The sequence below is a fragment of the Xenia sp. Carnegie-2017 genome, unplaced genomic scaffold (assembly GCF_021976095.1).
Source record: "Xenia sp. Carnegie-2017 unplaced genomic scaffold, XeniaSp_v1 HiC_scaffold_16, whole genome shotgun sequence".
NCBI classification, from domain to species: domain Eukaryota; kingdom Metazoa; phylum Cnidaria; class Anthozoa; order Malacalcyonacea; family Xeniidae; genus Xenia; species Xenia sp. Carnegie-2017.
In genome coordinates this window covers 8,854,459-8,881,291 of record NW_025813469.1, presented here as the reverse complement: position 1 = coordinate 8,881,291, position 26,833 = coordinate 8,854,459, and the positions used below count along the sequence as shown (strand labels likewise).

The 26,833-nt window shown below is 35.0% G+C and overlaps 2 protein-coding genes across 2 annotated transcripts; one reads left to right on the top strand and one right to left on the bottom strand.

Moving 5' to 3' along the window:
* Positions 1–527: 527 nt before the first annotated feature.
* LOC124435989 (NACHT, LRR and PYD domains-containing protein 12-like) lies at positions 528–23,509 on the bottom strand. The gene is made up of 7 exons (XM_046985918.1): positions 23,459–23,509; positions 21,694–21,862; positions 13,892–13,990; positions 8,623–10,843; positions 1,136–1,836; positions 701–796; positions 528–622 (listed from the first exon to the last, which is right to left on the bottom strand). Exons 4-7 carry the CDS (start codon positions 10,833–10,835, stop codon positions 528–530), a joined length of 3,105 nt encoding a protein of 1,034 aa, XP_046841874.1. The 5' UTR covers positions 10,836–10,843; positions 13,892–13,990; positions 21,694–21,862; positions 23,459–23,509.
* A 1,980-nt stretch (positions 23,510–25,489) lies between these two features.
* On the top strand, positions 25,490–26,477 carry LOC124435988. Its single transcript, XM_046985917.1, is given in 3 exon segments — positions 25,490–25,501; positions 25,549–25,888; positions 25,891–26,477. Coding segments are annotated over 3 exon segments (939 nt in total).
* The last annotated feature ends 356 nt before the right edge of the window (positions 26,478–26,833 follow it).

Sequence of the window (26,833 nt, the reverse complement as noted above, 5' to 3'; positions counted from 1 at the left end):
TAACATAGTCTTTAACAATGACTTAAAATTAATAGATAGACAGAACATTATTTATCGACGCTGGTCCTCATTTCCACAGAGGTTTGATCTAGAGTGGACAATTAACATAGGTATATAAAATATTTTGATTTTGTATTCGAAATACAGGGTTTTTTAAACGTAAAGGAATGTCAGAAAGAGTAATTAGGCACATGCACCACTGAGTTCTCTCAAACCTCTCAAAGTAAACAAGAAACAAATTTCTTAATATTTATTAGTATGTGCAAATAACAAAAGAAATATAGCCCATTGTTAAATATTAATATTTTTAGACATTTTAGATACTTATAGAAAGAAGAACTAAGCCAAAAGGAAATAAAATAGAATAAATGTTTACCATGTGTGCAAGTCAACTTTATTAGAAATCTCATTTTTATCATGTATCATACAAAGAGAAAAGTCCATTGAGGAAATATAACAAAAAATAAAAATCACTTGTTGGAATATAAATTCTCACTTTATAATGTGTTACTAAGATATTTAGCACCTTAAACACCTATACGGTTACTATCGATACTCAATTCAGTAAGTTTACAATTCTCACTTTTCAAAGCTTCACCAAGATATTTGGCACCTTCATCACCTATACTGTTACCATTTATACTCAATTCAGTAAGCTTACAATTCTCACTTTTCAAAGCTTCACTAAGATATTTAGCACCTTTAACACCTATACTGTTACTATCGATACTCAATTCAGTAAGTTTACAATTCTCACTTTTCAAAGCTTCACCAAGATATTTGGCACCTTCATCACCTATACTGTTACCATTTATACTCAATTCAGTAAGCTTACAATTCTCACTTTTCAAAGCTTCACTAAGATATTTAGCACCTTTAACACCTATACTGTTACTATCGATACTCAATTCAGTAAGTTTACAATTCTCACTTTTTGATGCTTCACTAAGATATTTAGCACCTTGATCACCTAAATTGTTACTATCGATATTTAATTGAGTAAGCTTACAATTCTCACTTTTCAATGCTTCACTAAGATATTTAGCACCTTCATCACCTATATTGTTAAAAACAATATTCAATTCAGTAAGCTTACAATTCTCACTTTTCGATGTTTCACTAAGATATTTAGCACCTTCATCACCTATATTGTTACTATTGATATTCAATTTAGTAAGTTTACAATTCTCACTTTTCAATGCTTCGCTAAGATATTCAGCACCTTGATCACCTATATTGTTTAACTCAACATTCAATTCAGTAAGTTTACAATTCTCACTTTTCAATGCTTCACTAACATATTTAGCACCTTGATCTCCTATATTGTTATAATCAAGAGACAATTCAGTAAGTTTACAACTCTCACTTTTCAAAGCTTCACTAAGATATTTAGCACCTAGAACACCTATAGTGCTACCAACAAATTTCAACTTAGTTAGCTTACAATTCTTACTTTTTAAAGCTTCGCTAAGATGCTTACAAAAAAGTTTACCAAAAGTACAAGAAATAAACTCTAAATTAATCAAACATTCCGCTCTCTCATTTAACAAATAGTTTTTCATTGGAAGAAAACTTTGAATATCGTGAAACGTGCATCGGCGAAAAAAAAGATTTCCCATGTATTCGCTTTCAGAAAGAAATTCAAATAATGAGTTTGAATCAACAGGCGTAAAAGAAACGTCCTCAATTTTCAATTTTTGAGAAAAATTCTTTAACTCTGTGCAAGCTGACCTCATTACATCTTTGTCCTGCAACTCGTATAAGCACTTTACTCCAAGAAAACCAAGGATTTTATCACCGTCCTCGGAAATTAAATTGGAAATCCAGTTTTTAAACCTATAAAATCAAAATACATAACTTATTTGTAAGGGTATATGTGATGTTGCATGACAGGAATTTGATTGGCTAGTACAATAATTCAAAACCCATTTTAAATGTCGACGCATGCTACATCTGTTGAATGCATTAAAGTCAGTAGAAATGATAAGATAAAATTCTCAATTTTCTTTTGTTCTAAATGCGTTTGGCTTTTGTAAAATTCAGGGTTTGAAACGGGCCTACAATGGTGACGTATAGCATTTTTAAGTTTGACATAGAACTATTCTGGGTCCGTGTAACAATAATCCTTTGGTAATCAAACTAAGTATTAAAGTAGCCAGCAAAGTTTCAAAAAACAAGTTTTGTTCAACATGGGACATATTATACATGCTTCTTCTTTTAAAATTTTATTTTCAGTCTCTTTGTTTAAAATCATCGACACCGATTACTCAAATTTTTCTCTTGAGTTGAAAGAAGGTTTTTGCATCAATAAAGCTATTTTTGACTTAAATGCTCAAATTTACCACTATAGCTATAACGCTCTCTTATTACTTTTATAGTCAATAACTTAGTAATTGTAATTAGATAATGTTCCCATGGCGACTTGTTTATATACTTCTAACTTGCGCACTGTTTGGTTAACTGACGAAAATCTGTAATTAAAATTTTGACAATAATTCTAGCATATGTTTAGTTCTCCTCAGTTGGTGTTAATTGTTGTTTCTATTACCTCCCAAATTGGATGTATGTGGGAATTTGGCTTCGAATTGGAAGAAATTCAGAAGAATGTGGAACAACTACGAGATACCTTCGCACTTGAGAAATGAGTCAAAAAATTAAGAACAGCAACGTTGCTCACTTGCCTTGGATCAGAAGCAGTTGAAACGTACGAAAGATGAGAGTGGGAAACACTCTACGCTTTGCTGGCGAGAGTAATGGCGGCCGTTAAATTTCCGGTATGCGCAAAGCAAATTGCGCGACACGCTTACATCAATAGTTACCGACGCGAGATGCCCTTCTATGTATTCTCGATTCTACGCTCTCGTTGAAAGTTTCCGATTTTTACACTGACCAATCATGTATGTTCTGGAAGCTGAGTAATGGAAAGCAGGGGCGAAATTAGAACGCTAAGAGACGGGTGTGTGAATAATCATATATTTAGCTCTGCCCTGCTGATTTTTTTAAATTATCGTCGCTAACAAAACAAATCCGTCAAGCAGTTATGAATATATGAATATACATCCCCCACTTAACGTTCTAGTTTCGCTCATGATGAAGAGAAAGCTTTTTCCTACAGAAAACCTGAAAGACTATATATGTGCAATAACTTTAGGAAAGATCAAGTAATGTGGAGAGTTTGCGAGAATGTCAGTTATGCTGGAAGGCCTAAAATCAATCACTTATTTGTCAAAGTATGTGATCTTTGGCTTTGCAAATTAAATTAGCCAATCAAAACATAAATTAACATTCAAACAAAATTGCAAATCATCTGGCTACGCGCGCATATTTAAATAACTTTAAAATTCTTTTGGCAATTTTCTATATACATATAGCTTTTGTACTCTTGGCAAACAGACGAGAACTCATAATTAACATTGGGGAAATAACTACAGCATATTGCAAAATAGATTTTAGCAATTGTTTTCATTTTAGTTCTTCTCGTGCAGCTAGTGTTGATTACTGTTTCTATGATGGTGTGATGAATTGTTGAATGTAGCTGGTATGAAAAAAATATCTCTTTTTTTTGTAAAAATTGCTTTGAAGATGTATTTTGTAAATACGATAGCAAGACTTCCGTGCATTTCAGACCTATTTAGACAAAATGAAAACTCCACACTTATATGATTAGGTCAAAATGTAAAAACTATTAATCAACTTTTTCACATTAACTGCCAAATAGAATAAATTAGCTTTTTCCTCTTGCTTTTATTTTAGTTCTTCCCAGCTTGTCGTGATCTTTGTTTAAAGAATGAAACGATAAATTGCTGCAGTATGTATCGTTCAGAAAAGTTATCGCTCCTTTGCAAAAATGCTTTGAGAACAAATTTCATATGTATATGTCACCAAAATATAATTGTACTTCCCCTGTTTTATATTACTATTATTGTCTGTAATTGTCTGGCCATTTGTTATCATCATGATAATGATCAACATTTTCTATCTGTAATGCCGTAGACAGTACTGCCAGCGACGTGCCCAGACAAAGTGATCTAATCTTTTCATCTCTGAGAAGTTATCTCATTCAACCATCTTTGAGAGGTTGACAGCATTGCCAAAACATCAAAGGTAACACATGGCGAGTCATGGCCGTTGTAGGTTACATACCTGGTCTCTCAGGAGCATTATGTGAGTTATGTACCGCTGGACTTGTTCCTTAAACTGCTGGAGAACAGTGCGGTTAGACCAGGTGCTGTCTTTTCTGGTAGGTTAGTTGGTCCCAGGGTCCATCTGCCATGACTCGCTATTGTGCTGCCTTCACCCGCCATCCATCTTGTTCCGTTTTGGTATTTTGCTGTCCCAAACTATCCTTGTCTGGTTCCGGGTGGAGCTCTGTTGATGGACTGCATAACATCTAGCAGTAACCGAATATTCCTGCATCTGAGGTCACCACCAGTCGTCTCGACACTGTCTTGCCACTGAATCCATGTGATTTCAGAGAAGAGTGAGGTTGACGTCTGCCAGCTTTTCCTCACTATAATAAATTCTTGCATACGTCTTGACAGCACCACTTAACCTGGAAGTTAAGATTTTTTCCTTAAGCCCTGTGGCGATGGGTGAGCGACGAAGCAGCAGGTTTGGATACACTGGGAGATGTAGTTGCAGACCTGCACACAGGTGGCACAGGTCTAATGGTCGCTTTCGTACTGACTGAAGCAGCAGTGAACTCGGCGTCTACCTGGGTGTCTGAGCAGCCCTCTTTAGGGATGCACTGCTCACCTCACATGAGGGACTAGAAAAGGTGTCCTAAAAAAAGCCTGCTTCAACCTTCATCCTGGCCAGCAAGCCGCGGTTGGCGGGAATTCCACACCAGCGGTCGAAATATAAGAAAGAAAAAATTTAAGGTGACACCGATCACCTTAGGCACATGGAATGTGCGTACATTACTTGACAACCCTTTATCAGACAGACCAGAGAGGAGAACTGCTTTAGTTGCCAGAGAACTTGCAAGATATAACATCGAAATTGCAGCACTGAGTGAGACTCGTTTCGCTAATGAGGGGCAGCTGACTGAAAATGGAGGTGGCTACACTTTCTTCTGGAGTGGCCGTTCTGCTGATGAGCGCCGAGAGTCTGGGGTAGGTTTTGCCATCAGGAACCATCTTGTGCAAAAGCTTGCCAATCTCCCTAAAGGTACAAACGATCGTCTCATGTCAATGCTGATTCATCTACATGATGGTAAACGGGCCACACTCATCAGTGCCTATGCACCTACAATGAAAAATCCTGAAGATGTGAAAGACAGACTCTACGAAGATCTGGATACTATGCTTTCATCCGTGCGCAGTACTGATAAGCTGATCCTACTTGGGGATTTTAACGCAAGGGTAGGCGGTGATTCTGCCTGGGATGGATTCATTGGAAAGAGTGGAGTAGGCAAGTGCAACAGCAATGGCCTGCGCCTGCTGGAGTTATGCTCGTCGTATGGTCTCCTTTTAACCAACACAATATTCCGGCTGTCCAACAGGAACAAAACATCATGGATGCACCCCCGGTCGAAGCACTGGCATCTCATTGACTACATCATTGTCAGGAAGAAAGACAGGCAGGATGTCAGAATTAACAAGGCCATGTGTGGTGCAGAGTGCTGGACCGACCACAGACTCATCATCTCTAAAATGAACATCTGCATTAAACCAAAGAGACGTCCACAGGGATGCATGACCAAAAAGAGGATAAATGTTGCCAAGCTGAAAACCATCAAACAAGTGCAGCTCTATCCACAGACCTAGAATCCCAAATTGCCAACTTCAATCCTTGAGGTAACGTCGAAGAAGACTGGCAATCCTTTAGCGACATAGTTCACTCAACTGCAGTGCAAGTGTTGGGCTACCTTCCCCGACATGAGCATGATTGGTTTGATGAGAATGATGAGGAGATTCAAGCCTTACATGATGAAAAGCACAGACTTCATCGTGCTTACCAAGATGATCCAACTTCAGTCTACAAGAAGAATGCCTTTGCCAGGGAGAACAGTTCAGTGTATGCTGCGGGTGATGAGAGATTCCTGGCTCAGTGCTAAAGCTGATGAAATCCAAGCCTACACCGACAGAAATGATACAAAGCGGTTCTATGAAGCTCTCAACACCATATATGGACCTCGATCGTCAGGAAATTCCCCTCTCTTGAGCTCAGATGGGACTTCACTAATTACCGAGAAGGAAAAGATCTTGCAAATGTGGGCTGAACATTTTGAAGCTGTCTTTTTCCATCAATGATAAGGCAATAGACAGGTTGCCACAGGTCAAAATCAACACGACCATGGATGTTCCACCTGTTGAATCAGAAGTCAGGGAGGCAATAAACAAGCTCTCTAGTGGTAAAGCCCCTGGTGCAGATGCTATTCCACCCGAGATATATAAAGTTGGTGGTCCCATATTTTTCAAGAAGCTCACTGAACTCTTCCAATCCTTCTGGGCAGAAGGATCCATCCCAAGAAATTGAAAGATGCCTCGATTATTCACCTATACAAGACGAAGGGTAATCGTCAGTCTTGTGATAATCATCGTGGCATCTCACTCCTATCAATAGCCTAGAAAATTCTTGCCCGAGGGTTACTAAACCGGCTAATAGACAACCTTGAAGAAGGACTGCTACCAGAATCACAGTGTGGTTTTCGTAAGGGCCGTGGAACTGTTGATATGATTTTCGCAGCACGACAACTCCAGAAAAAGTGTCAAGAGCAGAACCAAGATCTGTACACCACCTTTGTTGATTTGACAAAAGCTTTTGACACAGTCTCCCGTCAGGGCATCTGGAGAATTATGTCCAAGTTTGGCTGTCCAGAGAAATTCATCTTGATGGTTCGTCAATTTCACGATGGCATGTTGGCCAGAGTACTAGCTGATGGTGAATAATCCGAACCCTTCCCAGTCACAAATGGTGTCAAACAGGGCTGCGTACTGGCTCCAACATTGTTCAGCATGGTTTTCACTGCCATGTTAACTGATGATTATCACCATGGTGTAGATGGTATCAGCATCAAATATAGAATGGATGGGAGCGTATTCAACCTACGTAGACTGCAAGCTATCACCAAGGTTAAGGAGACCATTATTCGTGACTTCCTGTTTGCTGATGACTGCGCCCTCAACGCGTCTTCAGAATCGGAGTTGCAGATCAGCATGAATAAATTTTCCGCAGCCTGTGACAACTTTGGTCTAACCATCAGTACCAAGAAGACAGAGGTCATTCATCAGCCTTCTTTTCATACACACTACACTGAGCCTACCATACTAGTGAATGGACAACGTCAGACAGTTGACAAATTCACATATTTAGGGAGCACTCTTTCCAGAGCCGTGACTATTGATGCAGAGGTGAACAACCGGATCGCCAAAGCCAGCTCCGCATTTGGCAGGTTGCACACAAACGTTTGGGAGCGTAGAGGGATCACCACTGCAACGAAACTGAAGGTCTACTCTGCCATAGTATTACCAACTCTCCTTTTTGCATGTGAATCCTGGACTGTTTACCAGAGGCATGCGAGACAGCTGAATCACTTCCACACAACCTGTCTCCGTCGGATATTGAGAATCAAGTGGCAAGACAAGGTGACAGACACAGATGTCCTCTCTCGATCCAACCAGCCACCCATCTACACCTTGCTGATGAGAGCACAGATCCGATGGGCAGGCCACATTGCTCGCATGCCAGATGAGCGGATACCTAAGCAACTGCTTTATGGTGAGCTCTCCAACGGCAAAAGATCAGTCAGGGGCCAAAAGAAGCGGTTCAAGGAAACATTAAAGACCTCACTGAAGTCCTTTAACATCAACACCGCAACATGGGACAAACTTGCAGGGAACCGATCAACCTGGCGCGATCTCATCTTCAAGGGCTGTCAAGCATCAGAAGAAAGGCGAACTGTGGACGCCAAACAGAAACGTGAGCTGCGGAAATCAAGAGCAGCCAGTGCTTCAACATCAGATGCATCTCTGGTTTGCCCTTCGTGTTCAAGAACATTCCGTGCCAAGATTGGGCTCATTAGCCACCTCAGAACTCACCGTACCCAATCTTCTAGTACTTGAGTTAACTTGTCAAGGTCATTATCGCTTGCGATGGACGAACAACAACAACAACATTACTATTATTGCCATTTTTATTGTTGTTATGAATTTTAAATAGTGGTAATTATAAAAATGCTCAACAAATTTAAAAAAACAATTTTAAACTTTATATCGCGAATGCTCCCCACGCTATAAACTAAGTAAAAGGCCTTAGCCTTTACGCTTTCTTTAGATTGCGGCGTCAATGATAACAGCGTTAGATTCAAAGAGAAAATTTTGTAAAAAAGGCATAAACTTTGTTTTGAAACAGACAGACGTTTATGCAACTCAGCGACAATTTCAAAACTGAAACAACACTCTGCAGAAGAGCATGAAGTTATGCCTTGTATAAATAATTGCCAGCTTTATATAAAACTGCTGCGATTTCTTATAACAATCCAGCAACAACTCTGTGCATATGTAGTAGACGAAGTTAGTGTTCATGCGGTTCCTGTCCAGTAGGACTAAATACTGACTAAACGAAACTCATCGAAGACAATAACCTAAACTTCACCAGAAACAAAAATAAAGATCTTACCGTTGTTCAACCTCTTCTACGGTTTTAGTATCTCTGATAATGCCAGATCCATTCATGTCTCCAACTAAACCAGCAACAAACTGTATCACCAAATGCCATTTAGGGTCACGTTTATTCTCGTCCAAAAACAGTGGAATATTCCCCCAATCCTCTACAATACATTGCGCAGCCAGAAACTCTTGAATAGTTAAATGTAGGAAACAGTACTGTAAACGTTTTGCATCTGGTATACGGTAAAATACACCACAATTTTCTAACTCATAAAAAGCACTATTAATACTTTTTTCAAAAAACAAATTTCCTTCTTTAATTCCACTAACTGCAATATCTGTTACTTTGTCAATATCTTCTTTAAGCTTGAGCGGCAAAGGAAGTATGAGATAATCATTTGTTCTTGGTATTTCACCCGATGTGCAAAGTGGATGATTCTTCCACAACAAGTTTTTGATTACTCTATTGTATAACTCAGTGTTGGTCTTTGGAATATCCTCAGCCTTACATGTCAAGTATTCTTTTAGGGTCAGACAAACAATGTAACTATTCAAAGGAATATAACACAAACTTTTAAGTTCAAGAGAAGTATCAACGTGCTCATAAATGTTTTTGGCTGTATTCTTGTCTTTACTACAAAACTTGTCGACGTATTCTTTAATCTGATCTTCAAAAAAGCCCAAGATTTCCACAGTCCTGTCAAACTTTAAGCATCCATATGCATCTTCAGCTGTGGGTCGTGATGTTACTAGAATAATGGCATCAGAGAGCGTTTCACCTTCAACTAACTTTTTTATTAGTTTAAATACAGGGTTCTTCATTTCATGGAACTCTGAATAATTTAAAAATAATTCATCCAATCCGTCGATTATAATGACAGTTTGTTTTGGATAAGTGATCATGAATTCGTAAACTTGAGAATAATGTTCATCTTTTAGTCCATCACTCCGATATAACATTTCTCTGAGAGTATTGTCACAAGTTTCAAGATCACGACATTTCACTAAAATAACAAGTTTATCTTGCCAAAATTCATCTCGATTACTTTTCCATTCGTATATAAGTTTTTTAGTCAGCATAGTTTTACCAATTCCCGGCCTTCCAATGACTAAAATAGACCTTGGATACGACGTGCTCTTTTCACCTAGGATTGGCTTAAAAATCTCAGTTACTCTTGTTAGTTTTTTTGCATCATTTCTCATTTCAAGGTAAGAATGAAAGATTTCATGCCGATTAAAGGTTTCTGGGTAAGCATTCTTTAATTGTCTCTCTGCTTGTAGTATGACGTCGACATAAATATTATCAAAATTTCGCCACTCTTTGATCTCATCACCAAAGTTGTCGTGCATTAAAAACACAGTGTTGGAATAAAGATCGTTTTTATTTTCCTCCAACCATTTTGCAGTTTTGTTCTTATTTTCTTCAAAAAAATTTTTAGGTTTTTGAAGCAGTACAAATTTCAAGTAAGCTGTACAAAATTTATCCTCTTTTTTGAAAGAGTTATCTGTCCAAGTCTTATACATCAAGTAACACAGCTCTAAGATTGTTAGTGTTATTACAATGAAATTGGCAGATAAAACTACAATAATTAAGATTTCACTTTTATCACCGTTGAGATTTACACAATCAATGGTAGAAATGGTGTGATTTAACAAGGAAATTTCTTTCATAATTGGATGTCTTTCACAGGTGTAATTGATGGGAAACTTGGCAGAGAAAAATAACCCAACAAAGACAGACAATATGATAAAGCGAGCCACCAAATGAACGATGTAAATGTAAAATGAAGAAAAATTAAATGCAACGCTGTCAGATTGATGAGTTCCTTCGCTATATTCCACATGTAGAGGTTCACTTTGTTCGTCACTGTTTTCTATTCGACTGTCATTACCATTGTGTTCAACTCGATGCTTTACATAATATCCATAGACGATACTCCAAAATAACACAATGACAAAATTCAAACACACCACAAGAAAAATATCATACTTGAAAGTTAGTCCATCTTTGTATTGTCTGAAACATTTTGATTCAATGTTTTTTAAGAGAGAGCTTTCGCTGGCCTTCGATAAAATCTCATTATAACAATCAAATGAAGTATCACCATATAAATTTAATGAAATACCAGAAACGATAAAGCCAAATATACCAAAGACAATAAGTATTATTCTTCCAAACCAGTTAAAACTGCTCCATGGTATGTATTCAAGACACTTTTCCATTTGTATGCCTAAAAATAAGTATTAAATCGTCACGTTACTTTGAACTCAAAACAAGACGCTAGCATTGGCGTTCAGTATCGTAGCCAGCTTGCAGATTTACTTTCGCTATGTAAATTCTGAAAGATTACCATTCTTTATTTCTTTAGACATCTACTGTTCTCACAGTCAGTGAAAAGTAAAATCTTTGCATAGCGGAAGTAAAAAGTCGGGCTGGTTACGCTATTGCTGGCGTTACCCACAGTTCTAGGTACAAAGTCGCATAATCTATAATAATCTACAATAAGAATAATCTATAATAATCTACTTCGTATAAATGACTATCTTGCATTAAGATATATAGGAATTTTAGTAGACACATCTGATAAACATAGCAACAAGTGTTTTTTTGTAATTAAATAAAGTGTACAATTATGGTCTTTATCTGTCGTGTATATTCTGCTAGAGCGCTGTAGGGGGAAGGATATTCATGTACGTGTGCCTACAATAATAAATTCTTTTACAAAGGTTGCTAGGACTCAAGCACCATAATCAATCCTACGTAATTGTGCCTCAGTCTACAGGTATTGGGTTAAATATGAAACAATATGCTATTTGTTTATGTAAAGCGTGGTTTCGAGTGCAATTTGGCATAAACATGCACGAATGAGTTTTTCAATGACTGACATGCTCTTAAACAATCAGAATTGAGAAATTTTTCATGTATATTATTACTGGAGGTAAAAGGATTTTGCTTTTACTTTACACCTAAGTTATGATGCATTTACATTTGAAACAAATGAATAAACGAGAATCGGTCACAAAAGCTCCACACGATGCACTTTCAAGTAAATTAATTTTAAGCATTTGACTTTGGTTTAGCTGAGCTTAGCTCCAATTAACATCTCTCAAAAGAATAAAGCTCATTCAGTAAATGGTTTTCTGTAATATTGTTGACCAGATTTAAATCACATCAATTATGTTAATTATATCAAAAGGGTGGAAAAAAATGGACGGTATTTAGTTCAACTCGGCTATTTAATCAACAGATCGTGTATTAAGTTTTCAAAACAGCTCACTTAACGCAACACAGCAACAAATGAAAAACTAATTGTACAAACGGAGCCTTGAATGTTCCTTGAATGTTCCTTGAATGTACTAATTAAGCCGGTTTTCCACTTGCAATTTTTTGCGCCACAGCGATAATTTTTGAGTTAAAAAATTTCGTGCGACTGGGTATATTAGTTTTTTACGTGTAAAAATTAACTCACAAAATGCTAAAATCAATGAAAGTGGCTGAATCAAACAGTAACAACATTACTACTTCGAAATAACGTGTTATCATTTTCATTGCTGCAAGGACGACCAGAACGACAAAGCAAAAACAACAATAGTTTTTTGTACGTCGTTTGTAAGTTGTAACGGTAATGAAAAGGAGAATTTTATCTGCTCGTGAGAGAGCTTAGTCTTCACGGCATATTAAATGCTTCCATGAGTATCATTTGTTTCGTATTTTGTTCAAGAAATTGCTTTCTCAAACTTTGTTTTCGGTAAAGTATATTTGTAAGATGATATGGAAATTTCATCATTTCCCAAGCAAAAAACTTCTTAACGTCCACCATTTTAAAAACTGAGTACGGCAGACAAACGTGCATGCAAAAATCAAAAACCACTAAAAAATATGATTGGCTAGCGAATTATTTTGTCTGCAAAAAATTAAAAATCATAAAAACTCAAATTTTCGTCGAGGCGTGATGACGTCTTTGCCGTTTACGTTACGGTTAGCAGTTCAGGTTTTAAGGGCAGGAGGAGCTTTTTGTTGTAGGTAAAGTTTCGCATGCTTTTTTTTGTATTTCTATTACAACAAAGTGACTTTTGTGAAGCATAGTAATTATTTTAAGTTAGTATAAATCATGAATATGCCTATCAAGCTATCAACAGAGTTTTAATAAAACAGGAAATACAGCTCCTGACAGTGCAAATTGTAAAATACAAATGGAAAATTACGTATTAAATTCGATTTTTTCGAAAAAACAAATCTCAATGGCACATGGATAATTTAGGATTGCGGTTTGCCGTAAACGCCAAACCAAACTTTCTATTTGCGCAATACAAACAACAATAAGAAAAATACAAATATCATTTGAACATAATGCACAATTTGACACAAGTTACAAGAAATCAAATATTGAGCATAATCGAGAGAAGTGCAAGTCTTAAGGCATAAAATAATGAGACGCTAAACTATACAAGATGATGGAGAAGGTTTAGTCAGAGATACAGAGATGAAACTCCGAATGAGAATTTTATCTCCGTTAAAATCAGATAGTTTGTTCAATTAGAACTCAGGGAGTTGTTCTATTTTGCATATGTTATATCTTTTGTTGTAATAAATATCCACACGAATTTTTAAAAAATTTACCGAAGGAAAAACGAAAAAGTCTTCAATAAAGTCAGCGCGGACAGGCGTTTATGTAAAAACAATCCACTCGACATGAGCACAATATGCGCATTCAAATTGTCAATAGTTCCCTACTTCCTAACTAAATGTAGCCTCAAAACATTTCGCAGCAAATTTTGTGAACAAAACCAATGTAAACAAAAGATAATTACAACATTACTAAAATTAGTAAAATTCTTGCAATAAGCGATACTTATCTATAGCAAATACAAACTGATTTACATAGTACTTTTAACTTGCTTTGTTTAAAATTGTACAAACCCTAAGAAATTGAATATGCGCAGAACTGTCCAAAAACCACTTTTAAACACATAATTTAATAAAGCAAACACGCTAAATAAGCAAATGCAAACAAAAAAAAGCATTTAGGCAGAGTTCGTCATAAGAACAAACCGAAACAAAACACATTTGCAACATTATTAAAATATGCAAATTTCCACATTCAGAAACCATACATTTAACGAGCAGTACAAGTTTACAGCAATAATAAAAAGAATTGGTGACAGTATTTCCATACTTTTAAAACAACTCAAATATGTATCCTATTTAGACTATAATCTCATGATTTCTAACAAACAATTCAACATCCTTAACATACCAATTATCATCACAAACATACCTTGTTTTGTTTTTGCTTTGCAAATCGTTGTTGCTATTTGTATTTTTGACTTTTTTCAATTAATATTCAACAATACGGTCATGAGTTTCTACAGGTAATCTAAAATAAATATGATTTTATAGTATCAGGCAAGATCAAAATTTCTTCAAAGTTTATTAAATGGCTTAATATATGGCGAGCAATTACATTATGATGACAATTATACATCGCAAACACTCATAACGATTTTGTGAATTTTGTTTGACAAACCTTTTACTGGTTCACAGTCGAATTTTTCGTATTTTCCGATATAACGCAAGGGCAATTTATAAGCGTCACACATATTCATTACATTGATATGTGGTCGTATTTTGTGCCGTGGAATTTAAGTCATTTTAAGAATAGATTGTAATGCAAAGCAAAGATACGGTTTATGATTTTTATTGTTTTTTATAATTTATATGTTTGATTTTAATTTAGAGCATGATGATTGATAGGTAAAAAAATGTAAAATCTTATGCATTATCATAAAGTATATGCTTACTATAGGATTATCTTTACATTCTCTGCAGTGTGTATATACATACTCATATACGATTGCAAAACAAGAGGGTTTGATTCAACATTTGCTTATCATAACGAGACAAACACTATTTTAAATATGATCTTTTCATTCTTTGTTGAGGACTTTGAGTTTGAGCATATTATTTTTCATTCTCTGTGACATATATTTTGAATGCACTTAAAACTGATTATAACCACTATATAAATACTTTAGAATCGAAAAGAGAAGTTATATTATTTTTATGCAGTCGATTGCAAAGCCAGAGTATCTTGATTTTATATAAGCATATCAGCGTGAGGCAAGTAATATTTGCTAAAAGCTTGAATAAAAAGAAATGAATAAAAGTCTTTTTATTTAGTGTTAGTGACAAGATGACAATTAAGAGTGAAGCACATCTATTTTTCCATCATTTTGATTATACTAACGACAAATCCAAATCATTATACAGGGTGTGTTAGAAAAAACGGAATCCGTTTAAATAATTATATACGCATTAAATGAAATCTACATGATATAACTTAGTCTGCAATGGAGATTTGTTCTGCCTGTTTTATTTAGTTACACGTTTTTCGATGTTTAAAGCAACTAATGAAAAGTATGATTACGTTTTCGCGGCATTATATCCTAATAAATCTCGCTTTTTTATGTTACAAAAATGTAATATTGCACGCGCAACTTGTAAGGGTCACATATATTCTTTGTGTCGATACGTGGCAAATTATTTTGTTCCACGGAATTTAAATCATCTTAAGGATATATTTACTAATTGTTATGAAAACAGAGAAACGCTTATAATTTTGGTTTTTGCTTAGGTATTTATTGTATTATTACATTATGACATAATACGTGCAGGAAGCTTACTATATAGGACTCTTAGCTTTTTATGAGAATAATTAAATGTATGATATTTTCTCTCGGGTATGTGTATAGTCATACAGGCGTAGGAAATACGATAATTATGGGGGAGGCATATATTCATATATGCATGTTATAATCTTTAGAAAACAATAAATTTAAAATACGGCGTAATTTGCTTGTATTAATATTCTCCACAATTATCTATCTTTCTACCCCATGCATCATGGGGTGAAGTTTTTGCATTGATTGAAGATTTCTTAAATAAACATTACGAAGCGTTTTCCTTCCACTTAACCTCACGGCTGACTTATGTGTTACGTTTGTACAGGCAACTCAATCTTACGAAACATGCAATTAAAAACAAAATCCAATTGTTTCACACAAGAGAAATAAAGTTTTGAAAAAGGCATCACCCCTCGTCAAGTGGCATGCGACAGAATTTCACGAAGCTCGCACGTGATCTACATGTTATTTTTAGAGCTGTGTTTTGAATTAAGATTCTAAATTTTGTTATGGGAGGTTTTTCCCTTACGGATGAAGCTAATCTTTTCATTTTTTCGATTGGTACTAAAATACAATGTATTTCGTTACTTACTGCAATCAAGATACTTATGAAGTCAATGAAGTGGAACTTATCGAGCGGAAAAATAACGACATTTTGCAATGGCGCCGATATTAACGAAATGTCCGTGTACGAAATACCTAAGATAAAAGACACTGCATTGCATCCAAACTTGACAAAACTTGGGTTAAAATCTTATTTTTGTCATTAGTAATCAAGAAAATGTGCATGATTTGCCGAATACTTTCAAGATTCGGCGATAAAAAACACGCAAGACGGCAAAATATGGCCGAAAGCTGGTTAAGGAGTTAGGTATGCGAAATACATTCTATTGTATGCCAGCAAAAACAATGTCAAATGCTTGAAATAACGAATAATTAAAGTGAGTTGAGTGTGGTTTTTCATCATATATGCTTTTTTCTTGGAAAAAATGAAAATTCAATCTCTGCCAACAATATTTGTTAATTTTGCAAAATTGGCATCTGACCATAGCTGGTGTATGGTAATTTTCTCAGTAAATATTAAATTTATGTAAATTATTCCTCCCATGACCACCCCTAAAAGTTAACCTTCTAAAGTCCTTAAACATTACAGAATTGTTATTGCTATTTTTTCTGGAAGTTAGAGCTATGTCGACACTGCGGTTTCAGTGGGGTCTCAATTTCAGGACTTTTGTCCCGGAATGAGCAAATGGCACATATACCATGTTGTTCTTCATGGTCATTTTACCTAAAAACAGTTTATATAACTTCTGGTAAATGAAATGCATACAAACTCTTATACAGGTCCTAAACTATAAGTTGACTTTGGTTGTTTGGTAGTTTTAAATCACAATCACAGCGAAGTGTCACATATTGATTATTCAAAAAAATCATAAATAAAAAGCAAGAAAATGATGACTGAAGAAGTTTGAGCCAAAGGTCATGGAGCAGCAGAATCTAGTGTGGTTAGTGAATTCTGCATTTGAGGTGTCTATCGGAAATATGCAATAATTTTTAAGTTTTCGGTGTGAATTTTGGCTTTTTTGGCGAATTCATTACTATTACATATTTATATGACACCCATAGGCCTTGGAAGAAATAAACATACTTGCAACATTATAAAATTAGCAAAATTCTATATTAATAATCAGAAACTGTGAATATAATGAGCAATACTAAATTATAGCAAAGATAAACCAGTATCAACAGTTCTACTTCTAAAACAATTTAAATGTTTAAAATACTCAATGATGTCATGACATCAGTTATTTTCAACATTTTTAACTTGAATTTGCTCCTCAGGTATAAATTTATAAATTTTATTTGATGATAACACAAATACAATGACGTAAAACATTTTTCAACACGATACAATCTGGATAAAACGATTATTAATCTCCAACATGCAATTTATAAAAACTGATATAAAATTTGCAATCGGTATGGTAGGCAAATGAACAAAATAATTGCATACAAAACCGTTGCATAATAGTACTTAGTAGCTAATAATGATCATATTCATACATCGTACGTAAGCATCTAAAACTCGCCTAAAAGAAAAAAGACAAAAAAGCTACAAACAACACCAAAACTAAAACACTACACTCTAATATTATTAACACCAACCATATTAACAACACACCAAAACCCATGGCAACGCATTTCACTCCATCCAATCACATTAATCCACCCACTCATCCAATTAGACGCTCTAAACGTCTCCAAGCTAAAAGCACGTGTAAATAAATATCCTCATTCTGATGAAGGCTCGAAGCAACGAGTCGAAAGCTCAATAAAAATCATTTAAAAAATCCGGAGAAACGTTTATCTTTTATATATATATATATATATATATATATATATATATATATATATATATATAAAATGAACTAAAATAAAATGGACAATTGTTTGCTGTTGCTACTCAGAGTTTCACGCCATAGGGCGATCTTCAGGCAACTGACAGATAATATTTTATTTGCTGGCTATATACATCGTCTAAAAGGTGTTAAGTTACATGACGGTTACATATATTATATATAGAATCCCTATCATTATCATATATATATATATATATACTAAAATGGGTGTATGTGGTTTGTTAATTTTAGGGGGGAAGGGCTCATACTTAATATGCATGTTGTAATGAATACAAAGCAATGGATTTTAAAACAGCTTAAATTGGTTAATGATGAAAATTTGAACTCTAGCCTACGCAATTATCAATATTCCGTACGCGCCCATACATTTATAAATTCAGATCAAATCTGTCGCAAAGCAAGAATGATTTGATTCCACATTAGCCAATTAATGTGAGACAAGCATAGTTTAATTCAAACTTCAATGAAAAAAATAATCAAATATCCTTTTATTCAGTTATTCTGTGTTAATAATGTGATGACACAAATTTAAGCGATCATTCACATCGATTTGAATAGCTGTTAGAAAAATTGCTGTGTTAATTTGTGACTTAAAATTTTACCTGTTTTACCTGTATCTAGGGAATTCATTGATATCAACTGTCATAATAATAGCAGGGCTTAAAAACATAGACAAGACATATAAAAACATAATAGTACTTAGTAGCAAATAATTATCATATTATATCGTACAAAAGCACCTTAAACACGCGTAATGATTCTGTGTATTTTGTCTTACAAACCTTTAACTGATTGATGGTTAAAACTTTCAGGTTTTCAAGTTTATACTGTTGAGCGTCATATGTATCCTTTGAGTCGATACGTGGCAAATTATTTTGTGCCACGGAATTCGAATTATCTTAAGAATAGATTGTTATGTAAAGCATAGGTTTTGCTTATGATTCTTACTGTTTTCCATATGTTTGATTTTAAATTTGGAGCAAATTGATTGATTTGTGCAAAAAATGTTAGTTTTAATGCTTTATTCCCGTAATAGGACTTTATGTTTCAGCAGTGCGTTTATACTCATTAACTCATATACTTTTATGAAATCAACAAAAACATTTGGCAGATTTTGTCACGAAAAACAATGGAAGCGAGAGGTATTTGCTATGTCGCAAAAATCTTCAAATTCATAGACCATATGTATAACAAGCGATACAAGTTTATATCACTAATGAACGGATTTGTTTATTTTACTTGTCGACATTTCTATACTTATAAAATGACTCAAATATTTGAACAGTTCAACATTAGCTGTAGAATTATTCTTTCAAAATAAATTCGCTTCGTGAGGCATATATATCATTGAATCATAACACAAAGTTAGTGAAATAACACATATTGCACAATTATACAATACTTCTTCAGGTAATCTATATTAAATATACTTTCTTGTATTATAGCTAAATTATAATTATTTCAAAATGTATAAAAAGCTTAATAGATCGCAAACAATTAACATTTATTGACTGATTTATACATCGTAAACACACATGATGATTTAGTTTATTTTGTCTCATAAACCTTTTACTGGTTGATGGTTTAAGTTTTCAGGTTTTCGCAATTGACGTTCTTGGCAAATTAAGCACTGTATGTATATCTTTTGAGTCGATACGTGGCATATTATTTTGTGTCACTGAATTTAAATAATCTTAAGAATAGATTGTTATGTAAAGCAAAGATAAGGCATATGATTTTCATTGTTTTGGTTTATGTAATAGATGACCATAACTTTGAGCAATATTATCAATAGCAAAAAATGTTTATAATAACGCGTTATCATAGATTACGTAGGCCCCGTTTACACTATACCGGATTACTATCGTAGCAAGTTGAATTTCTTTTGTACTAAAAGGCAGTGAATTTGTTCAACGACAGAAACACAATCAAATGAACTGAATTTATTAACTTAATGAGCCTTTACTCCGTACAGTTACCCCTTTAAAGCAAATGAAGATGTCGTGATGTTCGAATCCGGTATAGTGTGAACACAGCCTTATAGTACAGCTTACTTCAAACATTTGACGTTATCTGCAGTGCATATATATATATATATATATATATATAAACTATGCAAGATGATGGAGAATGATTAGTAAGAGATACGAAGATGAAACTCCGAATAATAGTTTTATCTCCGTAAAAATCAGATAGTTTGTTTAATTAGAACTTAGGGAGTTGCTCTATTTTGCGTATGTTATATTTTTTGTTGGAATAAACATCCACACGAATTTTTAAAAAATTTACCGAAGGAAAAAAGTTGGAGTTATTGGTGAATGAATTGGTCGTACAAATTTGGTAATTTAGCAACCGTATTGCAGAAAGAAATAAAGTACGAAAACTCAGGTTAAGGATTGACGGTTGTCCGTAATCTTAACTCTATCACTTCAAATATTCCGAATCGTGAAGTACCAACGTTTGGAAATCCGTCTTGTAAAAATTGTGCACAACCACTGTAAATATCTTATCGAAATGTTAAAAACAATTGTCAAAATACAGTCCCCTCATTCGAGTGAAGTTTCAGAACAGTGAACTAATGCAAATTTTCCTATAAATCTCATCAATATTTCTCTCGGAAAACAAAACTCACTATTTTCCTCGGGAGCATACATTAAATTAAAGTGCCCCTTCTGAAGTATTGCCCTTGGCGAAGAAAGCGATGAATCGGAATCAAAATATAATGTTCAGTCATATAATTCTGACAAAAACTTTATACCGGTATACTGTATAGAAAACTCGGAAGGCAATGAAACTTGAGCAATAATGATTGGGATTTTGACTCCAGTATATGGATGGTCAGAAAGACACTAATTCCAATCTCATCTTTTTGAAGCCCTGGAAAATTAGCGTTCTTTTGCTTCTTAAAACTACTGAACTGACGATCCAAATCCTCTGGTTTTAAGTGAGCTGAACAAAGTGTTGAAGCACTGAAAGGCTCAAATGCGCGCTTTTCTTTAAAACCAAGATATTTCTTCTTCGCTTAGCCTTGGACCTTTTATAATTATAAGGCATAGTGTGAAGACCCATACGAGAGCTATGTCTTGATTTATTCATAAAAATGGCTGCAATGCAACTATTTACCATTTTCAGAAAAAGGCAAGGCTTTTAGACGCTTATAGACTTTAGCTATGCTTCAGCAGTAGTGACTTGATAGCTATTGAATACAGTCAATACACGACTCTTGTATCACGAGTACCTTGGTTGACGTCGGAAATTTAGCTAGTTTCAGCCTCCTCATTATCACGGTTCACATGGTTCACAAAATATACCCTTTTAGAGAAATTAATGACAAAAATCAAACGATTTGACCAAATTCAAATCTTTTTTCTCAAAGAAGCCTAAAATCATAGACAGATTTGATATTGCAAAAAAATGTTTGGAGGAAGAGGCACTTTAGGTGTACATTGCGCTCGCCCATTTTTGTGATGACTGAATGCTGTTGAAATTACAAACAGCGTTGAAAACTGATCTCTATCTGCGTCTACATTACTCTCACATGCGCCGTGATTTTTCTATCTAATAACCCTTTGAAGTACAATAAAACTTCGCTTTAACGATAAATATGATGCAATTTTTATATTATTAAAAAAGGAAATTGAATGTGTACAAATGCAGCAATGAAAAACGAGTATTTGCAGTAATGAAATCAGTGGAAGTATTTAGGCATTGATAATATTCAGTGTGGAAGTATTTAGGCATTGATAATATTCATACCAAAGCAGTAGTCTCTGATGACGGCTTTGGTATTTAGGCATTATCTCATCAAAGACAACTTTATATCACAATTATGGCTAAAATTATCTTTTGCTATTTTCTTTAAACATTACGTTTGTCTGAATCTTTTCGTGTTGCATGATCTTTAGTATGGCTGTTAGATTCTATGTTTATAATGACACACATATTATATCCAGACAATAAAGAACAATTTAACGAACCTTTGCTTATTTCTTTTCTTTTTTTAAGCGATGGATATCCACGGCATCAAAACATTTACCAATCACTGGCTTCTTTTCTTCTTTACTTTGTAACAGAAAGGAAAAGCACTCCGATGAAGAAAACGTGAAGCGTCAAAGCCAAAGAAATAGGTCTCGCCCTTTCTTTTGTCTATGAAACAAAATACGTGAAACATGATCTCTGAAACATGATAGTGGCTTTGTTATTTTGGCCATCAAAACTAATATTGTTGAAAATGGTGCATTTTCTCACCATATATTCATAATAAAAAGCTTTGTTGGTTAATTCACAGTAGAAGATTCCATTCGAGCATTTTAAAAACATTAATTTGATCAAGACGTTTATCAGTTCGTGAAAAGCAGTATTCAGTATAAAATAATTAAATTTATTTTTGAGCGGAAGTTGTATGGTTTAATAATGAACGACTTGTTGTGATCTGTATATTATTCATCACTTATGACATCATATGTCAGAATTTCAGGTTTAAATGCAAGTAATGGATAAATGCTCCTTTATTGTAAGTTGCTTTAAGAAACTACATTACAGCAATGTGAAAAACAATAAATTGATAAAGACGTTCAAAATTTCATGAAAACCATGCAGTATTCAGTACAAGATTTTATAAACCTATATTCGTACGGAAGTTGTATGGTTTCAGCACTAAATAAGATTTCCTGTTCTGTGGTTTCAACTTTATAATGTGATCTGCATATTATTATAGTCATCACTCATAACATCATAAATCAGTAATGTTTGGAAGCCAACCAAAAAAGAATAATTGCTCCCATTGAGAATGCGTTAGTCAAATGGTAAACTTCATACTCTCATAGCTAATTTTGCTTTAAATTTTTTTGGCAGCTTAAATGAACAAATAAAAATACCAATTCATAAGTGCCCAACGATTATGAATTAAATACGAAAGTATAACCTACGGTATTACTACACAAATGACAATTCATGACCGACAATGTAGCACGTATACATCTCTTTGCAGAACATCCTTAAGATCTAAATCAGTATAAAATATACGTACTGTACATAAAACAGCATGTTCACGATGTGTCATTGAAACAGTCGTCACTTAGCTATATATTTCAATGTAGAATTCTAAAATTAAACGAGACTTTTCTGTAAGTTGAATTTTGATTGGGATCCTACAAGTCATTAGTCGGGAGCATTGAACTAAAATACATGGAACGCTACCTAAAGCAAATAATTGAAGACAAATCTTACACCCAGACACGCGTGTGTAGTGTTTCAAGATTCTGAAAATTGATTCACTACACAGGCGTATCTGAGTGTAATCTAGCGTGTCTTGGTGTAAAATTTGGCTTCAAGAATTTATTAAACATTTCTATTACAGGTAGCGTTCCCTGTATTTTATTAGTTCAATGGTTGAGAACGAAGGAATCACATGAGAAGCGCGCACGTACTTAACTGATCAGTTTTTCACGTGAACAGTTTTAAGTAAAGAAGAACGAAGAGTGTAAAAAAGGGTGTGAATAATATATATGGGCATGTGACTCCTTCGTTCCCGACTGATGACTAGTAGAATTCCAATCAAAAACTCCAACTTACAGGTAAGTCTGGTTTAATTTTAGAATTCTACTAGATCATCAGTCAAGTCACTACGGAGTCAAAAGACATTTCAAAGTCCTGCAGCTGTTTACTATGTGCGTATAAATCGAATTGAACAATAAAAATATAAATCTTTTTATGCAAAATTTAACAGTCTATATCATTTACCAATGCTATTCAGGACAACTGAACTGAAATCACCACCAACTTGTGTTTCTCATAAAACTTCGCGAATGTACCACACTTGGACCATCCTGCTGATTGCATGATGTTAGATAAATTTAAGCCAGCTGCACAATAAGTTGAAACAGAACAAGTGCTGTGGCAAGAAAATTCTTCTGTGTCAATTCTTTAGTTATAGAGTAAATATTAGATAGTTAGAGAGTAGCTTTTACCCCACAAGCAACAGTATCTTTGGTCACTACCCTATATGGTTTGTTAAAACTTATAAGCCGTTGGGTTTTTTCTTTCCACAAAATAGTTGTGCACTTAACTTATTCTTGAAGATAACTTATGACGCAAAGTCTCTTATCATCCGGGTAAGGTCGTAGGTGCAGAGGGGCTTGGTGTTTCCTTGCCTTAGTTTGCTTAAGTACATGATTGATGGTAATAACACATCCATCATAAGTTGACTGATTAAAATTCGCATAAATTCGGTGGATGGTTTGACATCACTGTCCCGTCAATAAATAAGTAATGTGGCTAAGTTCATTGTGAGGTTTTTAAGTTTAATTTGGTCAACGGAATGAAATTCAATGTTAAGGTCAATATTAAGTAATTTAGAACTTTCTTCACATCCCATTTTTTAGAGTATTTTGGTGTACATGATTTAAGTTCAAATACTCCCTTTAGAAATCTGCACACCAAAGGATCTTTACCGAATGAGATTCCAGCGTTTGGAATGATCACCAAAGATAGAGCTGACCGAGTAGTGTTAACAGCACTGTACCCCAGCCATAAATGAATAAGTTCGTTAAGAAATTTAATGGCTTTTGCCGTACAGGAATTATGTGGTGGAAGTTTTTGCTGATGAAAAAATTCTTCTCAACGAAACAAATATGACTTATATTGTTTTGTTCTACCTTTACGCCATGATGTAAAGAGAATTTCTTTCGCTGCATTTGACAGATTTTGGTTTGTTAGATTTTCCCCGGATGAAATGGCGATCATAAGTGATTTTCTTGTAAAGTCGACGTATCTCATCTGGATGACTGGGGAGTTTTAATAGTGTCATCGATGTCTTTAGGTGTATTGGTGGCATTTCCATCATTGCTAGAGCTTTTGGGTACCACGCTTGCGTTAATTAATTTGGAAGAACACGCGTACACACCTCTCGCTTTTTTTTCTTTTATTTTCTTCGGTACATTTCCTATAATAATGAAGGGTGGAAAAGCGTAGAACATATGTTGAGATCAGAGTAGACTAAATGCGTCCACTGACGTTGCATGAGGGTGGGGCCGTAGGCAAGAAAATTGATAGAGTCTGTCTTTCCAATAAAACTTCAAGTATTTACGACCTCTTTCTCTAATAGGTATGGAATAAGATGCATTTTTGAGATCGACGCCCACCATAGAACAATTTTTGTCAACTAACTTGATTATCGTACTCAATGAATCCATTCTAAAATGAAGATATGATAAACATTGATTAAATTTTGTAAGATTTAGTATAATTCTGAAAGTGCCGTCATTTTTTAGTCTTGTATATTTAAAAGAATTTCGTTTGGTTCGTTTGACGTTTTTTCGATTATGCTTTTGGTAGGCCATTGGTCTATTTCAGAATCTATAGTGTTTGCACGTGACGTCACAGCTTTTCTGTCCGCCATTGTGGGGGAGTTAAGAGCCAACATGGCCGCTGTAGTATTGCCTAGGTACATTTTTTTAACAGGTTCTCTTTAGACTTTTTTCGTGGTGAGGATTGAAAACCTCCTTGTGGTGACCATTGGGCACTAGCATGTTTTGTGAGAAAAGTATTGATAAGTTTTCTTACTTATTTATTGCATAAATTTCTTACTTTGTCCATGTTGTTTGACTTCTTTCATCCACGACGTACTTGATCAAACTTTATATTCTTTAAAGCAAAATTCTAAAGCATTGAAATTTGGAAGCCTCGATTCTATTAGCTTCTACCGCAGAGATCCCACGAAATACTACGCATGCGCACATTAATCATTCTCTACCTTGCTCACTGCCATTACAGATGGCGTTTTTGGTTATATAAGAATAGTCCATAAAATAATTTGCCATCCTGCTTTGTAGAACGACAAAATAGTTTTGGAAGAAGGAAATGACGGGAGAACTACTTTGGATGACCTTAACAGGAAAGTCGATCAACTTACTGTCTTGATGAGTTCTTTTGCTCCTGTAGTAAAAGATCTTAAGCAGGCTTATGACGCTGACCGGCAAATGAACGATGGTGATTATATGTCTGAAGTTGAAACTGATGACAAACACTCGACCAACAGGGCTGCTGCTGGAGTTGCAGATACAGATACAGCTTTAGAAAACAAAAGCGATGCTTTGGTAGATAAGCTGATTCACGAAATGACTGAGAATGAACCGACCGACCAAACATTGCCAACTAAAATTTCTAATATCCTACCTGTATTTTGTCCACTGGAAAAAACGAACAAACATTAGCAAAACGGAAGGAAGGAGTAAAACGCCCCGAAAACTGTGACCTGTTAAGAGTTACAAAGGTAAACCCAGAAATTTGGGACGTTGCTAGGAAAGCCACACGTAACATGGTTTCACGTACACAAAAATTAGAAGCCTTAATAAAGGGAGTCATTCCGATTTCCCGAATTGCGGGAACGATTAGTACTTCTCTTGGAACAAACCTTGCAACACCTGCACGAACACCAGAGGTTATCTGGGATGGCCTGTCCACATCCATTGTGCTTCTTGCTTCAGCTATTAATGATCTGAACATGGGCCGCAGGGACTTGTTCAAACTTGACGTTGATAAAAATTACAAGGAAATCTGTCGTAACAATGAACCTGTTCTTGCAGAACTGTTTGGTGATGACTTAAAGGAACGCCTGAAAACAGTGAAAGAAAGCAAAAAGGCTCCACAGCAACTGACAAGCCAAAAACGGAAACGAAACGATAAACGGTCGACCAGCTCATATAATTCCAATGATTGTAGTATAGTTGCAGGCCGGATGCAACAATTTATTAGGAAGTAAAGGGAGCTAACTCACGATCCTTCCATTTTATCAGCTGTGAGCGGATAAAAGATTGATTTTCTTATAGACCCAGTCCAGCTGAAACAAACCCACTCTATAAAAATATCTCCTTTGGAAGTACAAAATGTCCATCCTCAAGTTACAAAATTTCTAGAGAAAGGTATCATTGTTACAAGCATGTATGAACAGGGCGAGTTTATCTCCAACATCTTTCTTAGAGCAAAGAAAGATGGATCTTTTAGAATGATATTAAACCTAAAAGAGCTTAACACACTTGTAACATATCACCACTTTAAAATGGAATCTATTCATACTTGTACTCAGCTCATGCGACCTGGGTACTACATGGCATCCGT

Excerpts from the sequence above, each read along its gene's own strand:
- LOC124435989 (XM_046985918.1), bottom strand. The coding sequence starts at position 10,835 with ATGGAAAAGTGTCTTGAATACATACCATGGAGCAGTTTTAACTGGTTT. Across the intron at positions 797-1,135 it reads TAACAATATAGGTGATGAAG|GTGATGAAGGTGCCAAATAT; the intron begins GTGCTAAATATC and ends GTAACAGTATAG. Across the intron at positions 623-700 it reads TAACAGTATAGGTGTTAAAG|GTGATGAAGGTGCCAAATAT; the intron begins GTGCTAAATATC and ends GTAACAGTATAG.